The sequence below is a fragment of the Phlebotomus papatasi genome, chromosome 3 (assembly GCF_024763615.1).
Source record: "Phlebotomus papatasi isolate M1 chromosome 3, Ppap_2.1, whole genome shotgun sequence".
Classification (NCBI taxonomy): domain Eukaryota; kingdom Metazoa; phylum Arthropoda; class Insecta; order Diptera; family Psychodidae; genus Phlebotomus; species Phlebotomus papatasi.
In genome coordinates this window covers 81,330,756-81,344,257 of record NC_077224.1, presented here as the reverse complement: position 1 = coordinate 81,344,257, position 13,502 = coordinate 81,330,756, and the positions used below count along the sequence as shown (strand labels likewise).

The window sequence follows — 13,502 nt, the reverse complement described above, 5'->3', positions numbered from 1 at the left end:
GCATGTTTTACTGTGAACGAGAAAATGGCTTTTATCATTTTATGTACATAATTTAGATGTTTTCTGTCATCGTAGAACGACATGGCAAAAAATACAAATACAAAATAAAAGCCAACTTAATACTGAATAGGCAACCGAAAACCCCAATTTGGCAACCTACGTAGTTTCGGAGATATCTCGTGAAATGTGTAGAAAGACAGGGAAAAATTTACACTAAAACCGGTCGTATTTTTCAGAACTAATGTCACACCCCTGACGTTACCCGTGGCTTATGGTTATGATCATAGGGCAATAAATTTGACAGGAAAGACTCGCAGGAGTCATAGACGGGACGATTTAGTCTCAATAGAAAATTACGTCTCAGAAGAGCGAAGACACCCTTAGGCAGATATAGGAAACAACAGCCACGGCTCTCTTTCTGCGTAGAAGGGAAAGAGGAAAAAGCCTCGAACGCTTCCTAAAGCCCAAAATAGACACAGGCATCAGCTTAGGGATAAGCCCGAAAAAGGAGGATTGGTATCGATACACTCAGGGATCAGTCCCAAATTTGGAGGATCAGGCTGAGCTTCTAAATTCATGAGGTCTAGTTAAATTTACGAGATTTAGCGACATCAGCGCTAGTGATAAAAATATAAAACTTCACTTTGGGTGTTTTTGGGTGCTTTTCGAAATATCAACTGGGTGAAAAAACGTGGAGGATGATGCCACACAATATTGCAAAATTTTAAAAATGCATGAATATAAAAATTATGTGAAGGGCAGAGTGCTCCTCTCTGTATGAAAAAAGCATTGATATTGCACATAAAAATCTTCCAGCAATCAAAGTGTGCACGTTTATTAAAAATTTATGCAGAAAACATTAATCCCTGATCCAAAATCCTCAGTGTATGATAGTTTGGGCTAATCTTTTACCGCCAATTTTTTGGAGCTGAGCATTCTCGAGGATCAGCCTGTGTCTATTTTTGGCATAACGAACAAGAGATCTGTAGTGGAATTTTCTAACAGCATGATAATGTAATATGGCAAATTTATTTTTTTTTTATGAAGTAAGTTCAGAAGAGCTCATCGATAGTTTGATTTACAGTAGAGTCTCGCTATAGTCCATATTTGGTTCCAGATTTGACACTTGGGTCGCACTATAGTCCATGTCATTCAATACAATTCAGTCATCCAAGAAAGCTTCTTTTCCCTCTCAATAAGGTCTCAATATCTTTCGCCGCATGAGTTGCTCGCATGAATTATTGTCTTAGATGTAAATGCTATATTTAACTGCCCTTTTCTTTAATTTTCGACTAGTTTTCTTGCGGATCGCCTCAGGGGTTGTTTTGCGAATATTTCGCATGAAACATTATAAGTAATTCATGCCTTCAAAGCCTAAAGCTCAAAATAGACACAGGGATCGGTTTAGGGATCAGCTCGAAAAATGAGGATTGGTGTCAATATACTCAGTGATCAGCCCAAAATTTGGAGGATTAGGCTAATCTTCTAAATTCGTCTAAATACTCATCTAGTGAAATTACGGGGATTAGGCGACATTAGCGTCAGTGTTGAAAATAAGAACCTTCACTTTGGGTGTTTTTGGGTACTTTTCGAAATGTCAATTGAATGAAAAAACATGGAGAGTAATGGTGCACAATGTTGCAAAATTTTAAAATTCATTAAGATAGGACTAATGGGAAGGCCAGAGTACTCCTGTCTGTATGAAAAATGCATTGATATTTCACTTAAGAAGTATTTCAGCAATCAAAGTGGGCACATTTAATCGAAATTTATGTAAAAACGCTAATCCTTGATTCTAAATCCTCAGTGTATGATAGTTTGGGCTGATCTTTTACCGCCAAGTTTTTCGAAATGAGTATTCTCAAGGATCAGCCTGTGTCTATTTTCGGCATAACTGCCAATAGTTCCTCAAAGGGGCGTGGTCTATTTTTTTGGTGATGCTTATTTAGAAAAAAACATACTATCCTTTTCATAAATGAACAATAAAAATTTATACTATATTTATGCTCGAAAACCTATTCAAAAAACCAAAGATTTTTAAAGAAAAAATTAATAATTAAGAAATTAAAAAAGGGCTAAGAAATTATGGTTATAAACCTCGTAAAAATGATTTTCCGCATTTTTATTTGATATGCAAGAAAATCAATAGAAATGCATAATAGAACTTCTGGATTGATACATTGTTGATTCTCAAAGTTTTTTATTAATACCTTGTAACTTTTCTGTAGCTGTTATGCCTGAAGATATCCCTCTGAATATTTTTGCAAAAACCTGTAACATTTTGATATATGAAGTTTTCTTTTGTGCCTCTATGTAAATTCATAATATATTATCGTTATAATCTACGTATTTACCCTTTTCTTTATTCTCATCATCATTTTAAATTAGTATTTACTGTCTTTATACACGATTTATTTATTTTTATCAGTTTTTTTTCATATTTTTTTTTCACGTCATGTTTATTATATTTATATGCAAAAGAGAGAAAATGAAAAAAAATCACTGCCAGAGTGAATTGTGTGCTTGTTATTCATTCATCTACCTAAATTTTCATTCTATATTTAATATTTTACAATGTTAATAGGAATTTTACGGTGCTCTCCTAAACAGTTTTCTTTATAATGCACTAAAAAATACATGTCTAAAATTTTTTGAAGTGCGATATTGCAGTGTCATTAGACATTTTGGTGAGAGTCCTTCTATTATTAATCCTTGATTGCGGCTGTAGGATTTTCAACATCCTCACCCTCGGTCTTCTCAGCAGCAGCTCGGGCTTCAGCATCTTTTTTTTTGTATTTTTCATGCAAATTTACGGACGCAAAGTTATCAATAATTCACAATTTAATTCTACAGAAATGTTTCACTGATATTAAAAAAAGCAAAGTTAAAAAAGAAAATGTACCTCGTATCGCTTGCTCCTTCCAGATCTTTTTGTTCTCCGCCAGACACGTTACCCATGGCTTCTTGATGATAAATCTCGAACGTTTGTCATCCGAATAGTTTTTCGGTTGATCGGATTCTTCGGGAATTGTCGGTTCTGTAACGGAGAGACTTCGTCCCGAATCGCCACTACTCGGTTCATCCTGTGACGCCGTCGATGGCGTACTTTTGCACTGGAGCGGTGGTGCAATGGGTGCTAGGACAATTTCCAACATGTCCGCACAAACCGCCATACTAGGTTCCACAATGAATTCAATGAAGCCTATTTGCGATTCAGCCACGAGGGTTGTTTTGCGATCGCACAGCGGACTGAAATCCAGGCCCAGTTCACGCTCTAGATCACCCTGGCGGAAGAACTCCTCCAGGAGGAGCATCGTCCAGCGATGGTGGATATTCCACTTCTTTGCCGGATGGGAGATATCACAACAGTGCAGCACCAGAGCTAGTGCTTTTGACTTGTCCACCTAGATGTAAAACATTAAGAATTCAAAGGTATTTTTGGTAGAATACTGACAGTAGCAATAGTACAAGGAAATCAAGGAGACGAACTCCCTCCAGATGCGTCAGAGGGTGAAATCCTTTGCCAAAGCTTTCGGCGCTTCAACGCGCAATCCTCAGATTTTGCAGACATAATTTCAGAGACAAATTACAGATTTGCTTCGGCAAAGAATTTTGTATGTTCCTGTCCTGAAAGGATCGCACCTCGTGACGCATTATCATTTATCTCAATTACTTTCAAATGTTTAAGAGATGGCGCTCGTTACGTAAAGGAGCCATGTCAGTTGTCAAACCTTGTGATAAGTTTGAGGTTAAGAGCATTAAAGTTAACTGTTTACCATCTCAAGGAAACCAACAACCCGGCCGATTCCTTCCTCAATATGGGCTTCCAATAGCGGGGACCATTAGCGGGCACCCATCTCGGCCTTCGAGTTTAACCTGGACTGGTCACAGGCCATAGAATAATTGGAACCGCAGACCATTGGGGGATGCCCTACTTCCCATAGTCCCGCTCGAATGCCCTCCTACCTTTTCCAGCTCCCGAAGATTATAGGCCCGTTACCCAACATGTCTAGGTTAAAGCATAACCTAGACACCACCCACAGGCCCGTAATGACCTCCCATTCACCATCTTTCGGAATTTACTCTGATCATTTGACAGGATAGCGGTCAGAGCAGTGAGATGTTTTTGATTAAGGCCACTCTTAAGGCCCTATGCATCACACGCTCCTATTTCGTCGTCATTAACCCTAAAAATTTCATACCCGTTTACCCACAGCACAGGACTCGAGGACCTGGCAATCCTGTACTTTGGAATTGGACAGTGAGGTTTTTGGCTAAAGAGTACCATCGAGAAGTATCATAATAACCCATATACAGTGGCGGCAAGATAAATAGCAAACCTGTGATTTTCTTATTTTGATGTTTATTATTATACAATATCATGCTTGATCATGCTTTACTTTTTATAAAATATAATGCCAATTATAAATAAAAATGATAATTATTTAATATTAATATCTGGTTTTTTTATCTATATCCCCACCCATCCCTCTCTAATTCAGGTCTCAGGGTCTTGGCCTATCATGACCGAAAACCTACATGGTAGACCATTGTCACTAACTCGCAATCACTTACATAAAAATAAATACATAAATAACATAAATCTGTACTATACACTTTTAAACACTCATAGGAGTGATACTGCCAGGATTCCTAGAAGTATTATATTTGGATGCCATTTCTCTTGACAAATCTGGTCCATTAATATCTGGTAAAAAATGTGTTTTTTCATTTTATGAGTTTAGGTGTAATTCGTGCGGACAATTTAAATAGCACATCTTAATATTCTCTGAAAATATTATCTGAAAATTACTTTTATTTAAACATTCATTATATTCCTGTATTTTTGATCAGTTGTAGGCATTAATGCCACAAATTTTCGTAAAATGCAGTTATGAGAACTGAAAAATCATGTAAATAAAACCTTTAGTGCAGATGTACGGGTTTTACGTAAAAAAGTTTAGGATAACTAAGATTTTTTTTATAAATTGTATTGTTCAAGGAAGTGAACCATTAATTTAATAATTTTTTATGATCAAACTTACTAATCACGCAAAAGATTTGAAAATTTAGAGAAATAATAATCACTTCTAGAGAATATTCTACTATTGTTCATATAATAAAATTTAGTTTTTTTTACTGTCGTACCGAAAATAAAGGAACAAATTGAACAAAATTTGGAGAAGTAACTCGTGTGAGCATTATTAAAAGTTAATAATGTAAAAATACTTGGTTTAGAAGTGTTGCCATACGTACCGAGTAGGTATCCAAACGAAACCGTACCTATCGTTTGATTTTTGTTAAAGAGCATATGCAGAAGGACCTGTAATTCTGGAATAATATTCTTTGTATCGATGTATTCCTGTTTAATACAATTGGGTATAACATAACAAATTATTAGATGTCTAAAAAGTCAAGAATTTTGTCTTTGATACATTATTAAGAACGTAAGACGCGGAATATCAGGCAATGTAAACCAATTTGTTTGCAAGTATATCTTTGGACAAGGCATGTATTTCAACATCGAAAAGAATTTGCATTTAGATTTTAAGTTTTAACCAAGTTATGATCCCAAACACACTGCCAAGAGTTTTTAAAAGTAGTTCAATCATAGCAAAATTGACCTTTTGAAATGGCCAGGACGGTCCAAGGACCTCAATCATGTTGAATTTAAAGGAAAAAATTAACCACAAGATAAATATCTCGAATGTGAGTAATTTGGAATATTTTTAAGTAGATATCCATACTACACGAAATACAATCACATTAGAATAGTGCCAAATCTTGATTTCCTTAATATTCCTATGTTGTATAGCGCTTATTTTTTCTGAAAGTTACTTAGCTAAATACTAATTAATCCAAATTTAATTTTCAAATAGAATTCGTAAGTTTTTAATTGCAGTAGAAGCCGAAAACTATCACTTCTTATAGGGTGTGCTATTTATATTATCCTCTTAATATGTGCTATTTCGAGAATTTTTTGATCGTACTAAATTTGTTGATAGAACTTTTAGGTTTTTCTTCATATACAAAATGCAATTATATACAAGTTCATTTATTATTATTAGTTTCACCATTTAAAAGGATAATTTTTCGAAAAATAAAACATACATTATAGTGTCCGAAACTGTGCTATTTATCTTGTCGCCACTGTAGCTGTTAGAAACAGCCTAGTCTAGTCTAGGAAGTCTATTTTTTCCATTCATTTGAGGTTAAAAATTGAAGTTGAAGTTGAAATTGACATTTAGGTGTACAACGCTTCTAAAAAATTGATTTGAATTCTCTTGAGAGGTATTTCAATGCAGTGACTTAAGAATTTAACTGATCGAAATTTAGCATTAGGGGCGATAGAATAGACTTTTCGACAGCGACCTATGATACGTTTCCGGAGCGAGCTAACGGAGAGTTACCAGGACTGGAGGAGGTTAGTGCGAGTGGTCCGGTCCGTTAAAGGGACGTTGTATCCACCTAAGTAAGTAAGTAAATTGTGTGTGCCCTTGTCTATTCAGGAACCAGAACTGTTGTCTAAAGACATAGTATGGTCGTCCTTACTTGGTTTCGTTTGAGGTAGAGAAACTTTGAGGTCGTCAACTCATTCCTAATATAATCTTCTTGGAAATTCGTACGGAAATTTCGTTCCTTTTAAGAGTATTTCACAGTTCCTTTCCCTTAAAAGAAAGGTACTGGGATATGAAGTAGGTCAGGGTTCAAATGGATTACAAATTAATATCGAGGACTTACCTGAGGATCACCGAGAGTAAGAAGATTTCGCATATTCTTGATCTGCTGGAAGTGGAAGGACATGTCCGTCGCTAGCACCATATCAATGATAAGGGAGCGCAGCTCCCTAAATTCATCACGCGTGAGATTCTGCAGGACATTGCATTCGTCCTCCTTGAGGACCCGAAAGGCAGCACTCAAATGGTGGTTCTCCAGCACGGCCCGATCATTGTAGAGCATTGCCGTGTCCGAGCCCGATTTCACATGGAAGTTATTGGTAGTTCCCGTGTGCTCGTAATCGTGAATGAGAGCGGCCAGGAGGGTTGCGAAGATCTCAAGGTCCGTGAGCCAGTGCATTAGACCCGTCTGACAGAGAACATGGTGGACAGTCTGAGCGACATCAGCCGCATGGAGATTGTTGTGATAGGGATTGCGGAAGCGACAGTATCCCTCTTCTATTCGATTCAGGAAGACCTCGAGTAGAGCTGGTGGCACCTTGAACTTGTGAATCATTCCGTAGCGATTCAGTAAGTCGTATCCCAAGTATTTCACCGGTTGGGAGTTTCCCGCCTCCGCAAGTGCAAATACATCAAAGGACCAGTCATCGAGAGTCTGTGTGAGAGAAAGTATCAGGAATCATAATTGCAATATCTATGGCTATTTGAATAATTAATAATTTTTTTATTGAAAGAGCTTTTACCACAATTACCAATTCAATTGATTCGCTTCAATTACCATTTTGGATGAAATATAAAGCTCCAGCTCCAGCGAATGATATTCTTTGCTAGTGTTAATTTACTTAAAACAAAACATCTTGTGCAATTTTTTTAATCAATTTTAGTGGTTCATTGATATTGAATACAATATCTTTGAATTGAAAGAGATATTGAACAAACACAAGAATGGACAGCAATTTTGAGTGAAATTCTCGAGAGTATCAAATGCTAAAAATTTTGTTATCAAATAGGAATAATAAAAGTATAGCGTTGGAGTTTCTATGAACTAAACAACTTCTCTATACAACCTTTTTCTTTGCAATGATACTTCAAAGAAAACTGAAGCATGAATAGAACAAGTTGGAAATGCTCCCTGTGGAGGATATACAGTAGGTTCATGTACCCATGTAGCAGAATAAGGGTAAACTTTATTCTTACTTTTGTGTAAGAATAACGTAAAGCCCTAAATAGACTCAGGATGATCCTCGAGAATATTTAGCCTGTAAAATTTAGCGGGAATAGAACAGGTGTCGGAAATTTACGTAAAGGACCTCTAATCCATGTTTCGAATCACTTAACTCCCTTAACTATTGATAGGTCGTACTTATCCTTTATTGCAAAATTTTACGGGCTAAATATTCTCGAGGATCATGCTGAGTTTGTAGCGCTTAAGCAAGTCTATCTAAATCTAATAGACTTTAATCTGAATCAATTTATTTTCATCCCATTTCGTTCCATGTAACCATCGCGGTCCCAGCGTTGATTCCCACCTCGAGGATCAAATAGTGCCTTCCGTCGTTAAATAAAGCTAAAAAAAAATGTCTGGTAAGGGGTGGTCAGATTAAACGAATAGACTGGTCAAAAGTGCGATACCATTTATCAAAAAGCTTGATTGACTTAATGGGCAAAAAAGTACGCTGATTCAAAATTGACTTGTATCTTGAGTACAAGAAATGATCAAAAAATGCCTCTTAATTGAAATATGAAAAATCAGTCGTATTTGCGTCAAATTATGGTCAGAGAATGACTCAGAATTGAATTAGTAATAATAATTAGTTATTTTACGTTTTAAAATTAACTCTACCATGTGAAATTAGTCTCACATTTCTAGTAAGAGAGAAAGAGTAATTTCATAGTTATTCTGACGTCAAATGACTTTCATAATAACCGACAAATTATTCATCACTTTCCGTAATATGACGCTCTGACACCCGTCACAGGACTCATTTTTGGAATCCAACGGGAAATTTTTTCTAAAATACATTTTGGGGAGGTTGATCGCGAAATTTTGCAATTTAAATAAAGTGTCAACATTTTTTTTTTGTAATTTCTAGCGTGAAAACCCAAAACTACGAGTCAAAGTGTTTCGTTTTTATTATAAAATTTTTTATAAAAATTTATTAAAAAATATTTAATTGTATACTTATTATTAGAGATACTTATTCACTTTAATTCTCAATATAATACGATTAAAGTAAAAATAAGGTAAGATTTCCGTTAGTACGCTTACTTATGCTTGAAATTCTTTTAATAAGTTAAAAATTTTTGCTTGGTACGTTGGCGAAAAAATTACTCGGAGTAAATTTATAATACTACTCATTTCGATATTTAAAATTTGAGGTTATTATTTCGAAAAATATCTATTATAAAATTGCTTTTACCATACATGGGTATTAAACGGCTCTTAAGCTTCGCACAGATTCTGGCTTCGAACATTTCATATTTTTTCTAATTTCTTTTAATGAATCTCACCTATCATTAATGGGAATATGGAAGAAAAATACGAAGTGTTCAAAGCCTGAAAGCCTTTCCCTACGTAATTTGGTGTTCCTTATAAGCACAATGAAAATTTTATCTTATCCTTAGATACAGTTTCTTCATACATAAGACAATATATTTTATAAAATTATTCGTAAATGTTTGTGTATTCCTACGGGGGACTTACAAAACGCTCGTAAATCTCATAACCCACAAAATGTTTGTAAAAGTTTTTAAATTTTTTTTTTCAAACATTCTTTGTATCATGAGTTTTGACGAACATTTTTTGTTCTTTTACAAACATTTGTTGGTACATTTTGTGTGTTTGACAAAACCTTACGAACTAATGACAAAGTTTTATAAACATTTTCTGTGTGATTATGATCATTTACGAACAAGTGTTTGTAAAAAAAAATAAAAAGTAAAAAGTAAATAAACGAATGGTGTTTTCGGGAAAGGCACAAACTTTTACGAACTTTTTATTGGATTATACGATTTACGAGCATTTTGTAAGTCCATATTCACAAACATTTACCAACAATTTTACAATTTTTTGTTGTGTAGAAAAATTTATGGTATCAACTTACATAGAGCAATATAAATATAAGGTAAGAAATGAGTAAGTAGAGTTACTTCACAATGTGTTTTACGGTGGATAAAAAATGTTTTAGGGGTAAACTTTTAAATATTTTTGTAAGAAATCTTCAAGAAAAAAGTACATCCATGGGAAAATGTTTCTTTTTCGAAAAACCTCGAAAAAATCTCTATAAGGTAAAGTACCCTAAATTCGACTGGTAGAGTTATTTATTCAATTTATTTATATTTGCACAAATATTTGGCGTTTGATCTAGCATTAATAGGTAATTTATTCCATAAATAAATACGAATCAGTGACTATTTTATAGAAATTCACCATTAAAACATTCAATTATTGACCACCGATCGAGTCGAGGAACCGGTCGACTCAAGGGTACTTTACCATATACAGTAGACTCTCGCTAATTCGGCTCTTTGAAGATCGGGCTACTTTTTAATTCGGGCAGCGGTTACATTTGAAAAAAGTTTGTTGTAATTTTTCAAGTTTGATTATGGATATCAAATGAATCAAATATGCTCAAATTTGGCATGGTTTGTCTTAGTTTTGATGTGATTTTGCATTATTAAGGGATTTTCATGCAATTTACGTTATATATGAGTGTGTAAACTCAATATCTATATGCACATGAATAAAAAATCGTTGCATTTCAAAAATGTTGTCGCCCGAATTTCTGTCTAATTCGGCTGACATTTCGGTCACATATGCTCGAATTTGAGAGAGCCTACTGTATTATTTTTAAACGCATTGTATAAAATCTAAAAAAAAAAATAAAAAAGACGTTATGTAAGAATATTGACACAATTTAATATCAATAACACAATTCTTTGGAAATCAGGTCAGATTTACGTAATCACTGTTACTTTAATTTGGTCAGAAAATGCTACTGGGGTAATATTCTTCTATTAATTTTTTGTGTTTTTTTAAACATTTATCAATTTTTCATGTGGAATTTTTACTTGAAAAAAAAAGAAGGAATTTTCGTGGTGAAAGCTCTTGTCTGGAATAATTAAATTACGTCTTTTGGTGTTCACTTACCTTGAGCACTTTAACAACTTCTGGTGGAAATTGCATGAGAGCAGAGTTCGAAACACGCCGGTAGATTCTATCAACGAAAATACCAGCCCGAATTGCATGAGCCACAGAGCGGAATTTTGGCTTTTCATCCGCCTTCCGGCGAGTCGTTGCCAATTGTCGAGTAAATGTACTCTGAAGCCTGTTGAAATGGATCAAGTAATTGGATTTCACTTTTGAGTTCGAGAGCTTTACTTCAATATCAATAACTTACCAAGCTCGAACTTCTTGAGGCACAGCATCGGGTTGCACTTCAGACAATTCATCATCTTCATCCGCTAAACGCCTGAAGTCGTTGGAGAAAGAGAAACGATAGAGGAAAAGCGTTAGTTTTAAATTTTGAGGCAATTTCGGGGAGAAAAAAACGAACAAAAATTCAAAACTAAAAATATTAGAGAAAAAATGTAGACAAAAGTTATTGAGTTAAATGGGAAAAAAGGTTTTTTTGAACAAAAAAAATTCAATTTATGACAAAAATTACGTAAAATTTGTTATTGTAAAATTCGCATTATTGCGTGAAATTAATGATTGAGTGAATAAAATTAAAAGAAAAATAATTAGGGGAGCAAGAAAAAAAATCGCTGATAAACATGCACCTAGGAAAGGCTTCTTTGCGCAATCTTCTGCTCTTGGTGTAGCTCGAGGGCTTCTATTTTTGCTTACTAGTCAATACTCACCCTGATTATACCATCATTTCAATATCACATGGAATTTCTTTGATCTTTTCTCTCATCTAATTATATTTACTCTAAATGTATAATTCTGCGCAATAAAAAGCTTCTCTTGGTTAAATCATTTCTCTCATCGAGACAAAGTTCAGAAGCAAAATAGGAAAGTACAATCTTACTCTCTATCCCTGATGAGATTAGAGTTACTTCAATTGATCTCATTAGCGCAATATAGAATTAAGTCTGCAAAGTTCTTAGCGGTATTGATGTGAAATGTGATAAATTTGGTGTAGGGAAAAGGGGATAAGATGAGGTTTATTGAAATGTTCTCACACAAAATTGTGCTTCTTTTGCAAACAATTTCTCAGCAGTTTTCTATTTGAATTGCAAGCGGATTAAGCCAAAGTTATACAACTAAATTAAAAGCACAACATGCAGTGACTTCTCCAAAGTCCTAAGTACCATATTTAATTTTGTCGTTTCAACACACAATTCTCAAGAGACACTATATGAGCCTTGAATTTTGGGAGACAATTTCATTGTTACACTGAGGAAAAATTGTCTTGAAGAACGGATTAATTAAGGGGTTGGTAAGGGTCTAGGAAAGGACCCTAGCAATCAATATACATAGAAACAAAACCCTAGCAATCAATATACACGGAATATTAAGCAAATCATCCAATTCTGAGATAAATTCCGAAAGCTCTAAATATCTAAACTTCTGGGAAGCGTCTTGATCTTTTAAGGACCAGTGGACTACAACTAATCCATTCGTAGGGGAAGGCTTTCAGGTTTTGCCCACACTCTGGCTTCCAACACTTCATATTTTTCCCATATCCCTTTGATGGATCTAACTTATTTTCTTCAGGAAATGTGTGACCTAAGACTAGCTTTAAAAGCCTTCCCCTACTTAAAAAAATAAATGTTGTTTATCAATTCAAGAGCGAAAAACTAAAGAATTTTATCGGAGAAAACCAGCTTCTAGAAGACAATTTCTAAATCAATTTAATACTTCAAACCTTTAAGCCAAATCGCTATAAACTTCCTATAACTAAATATTTATTTATAGTCTTAAGTTTGGTCATGAGAACCTATAAACTTTGAAGTATTGAATGAAAACTTGGAATGAAACTGTCATTGTCATTAGTTTTTACTTTAGAACCCTTAGAATATAAAATCTTTAATTTTGATATTAGAGTAGGTCTTTTAAATTATATTGACCACCTAAAATAAAGTTTTCTGTTTAGGATATTTATAGTTGTAGGGGAAGCGCGCCACCTTCGGACGATTGAAGCTTCGAACAATTAATTTTTTTAATTACATTTTAATAGCTAGTCTAATTCTTTAAATTTACAGAAAAGAGCCATAGTTCACATCCATTAAGGACAAAGAAAAAAAATTGACTTGCCCGAAACTTGAGTCTTGCAAAGGTAGCGCGTTTTCCCCTATCACTATTTACAACTACTCCATGTTCCAGTGTCCTCTCTTAAAATTGTATTTTAATGATATAAAAATCCCTTAAATTTGAAAAATTATGACACTACTAAGAAAAACCATAACAAATTTGAGTATATTTGTTTGAGTTGATAACATTGTAATATAACCTGGAAAATGTAAAAAAGAAAACAAAAAAGAACACTTTTTTTTAAATTTAAATGCAGCCCGAATTAAATAGTGTCCTGATCTTAAGGGAATCGAATTGATTAATGTCTATTTTATATGTCTTTTTAATATATTAACATTTTAAACATTTATTTGTTTGATTTTTATCAGGCTTTAAGAAAATTGCCCGAATTTTAATTTGTTCTGATCGGAATCTTTTATACCGTAGATACGGGTGACTCTGTGGATGAATTCGAGCCCCTACTGTTCGTAATTTTTTTTTAAATTCTAATGTTTAAGAACGATTCTCACTGATCAGACATGGTAGATCGGATCGGTAAAGACCATCATTAAGATCTAGAATTAAAG

General features: G+C 34.3%; 1 protein-coding gene across 3 annotated transcripts in view; it reads right to left on the bottom strand.

Moving 5' to 3' along the window:
• Positions 1–2,567: 2,567 nt before the first annotated feature.
• LOC129806015 (dual specificity calcium/calmodulin-dependent 3',5'-cyclic nucleotide phosphodiesterase 1-like) overlaps positions 2,568–13,502 on the bottom strand; it is a 455,456-nt gene continuing 444,521 nt past the window's right edge. For all 3 annotated transcript variants that reach the window (XM_055854306.1, XM_055854307.1, XM_055854308.1), the window contains 5 exons: positions 11,078–11,149; positions 10,828–11,005; positions 6,742–7,332; positions 2,903–3,404; positions 2,568–2,782 (listed from right to left, as the gene is read on the bottom strand). In XM_055854306.1, the coding sequence (XP_055710281.1) occupies positions 2,706–2,782; positions 2,903–3,404; positions 6,742–7,332; positions 10,828–11,005; positions 11,078–11,149 (1,420 nt within the window). In that variant the 3' untranslated portion in view covers positions 2,568–2,705. The remainder of the gene's footprint in view (positions 2,783–2,902; positions 3,405–6,741; positions 7,333–10,827; positions 11,006–11,077; positions 11,150–13,502) is intronic.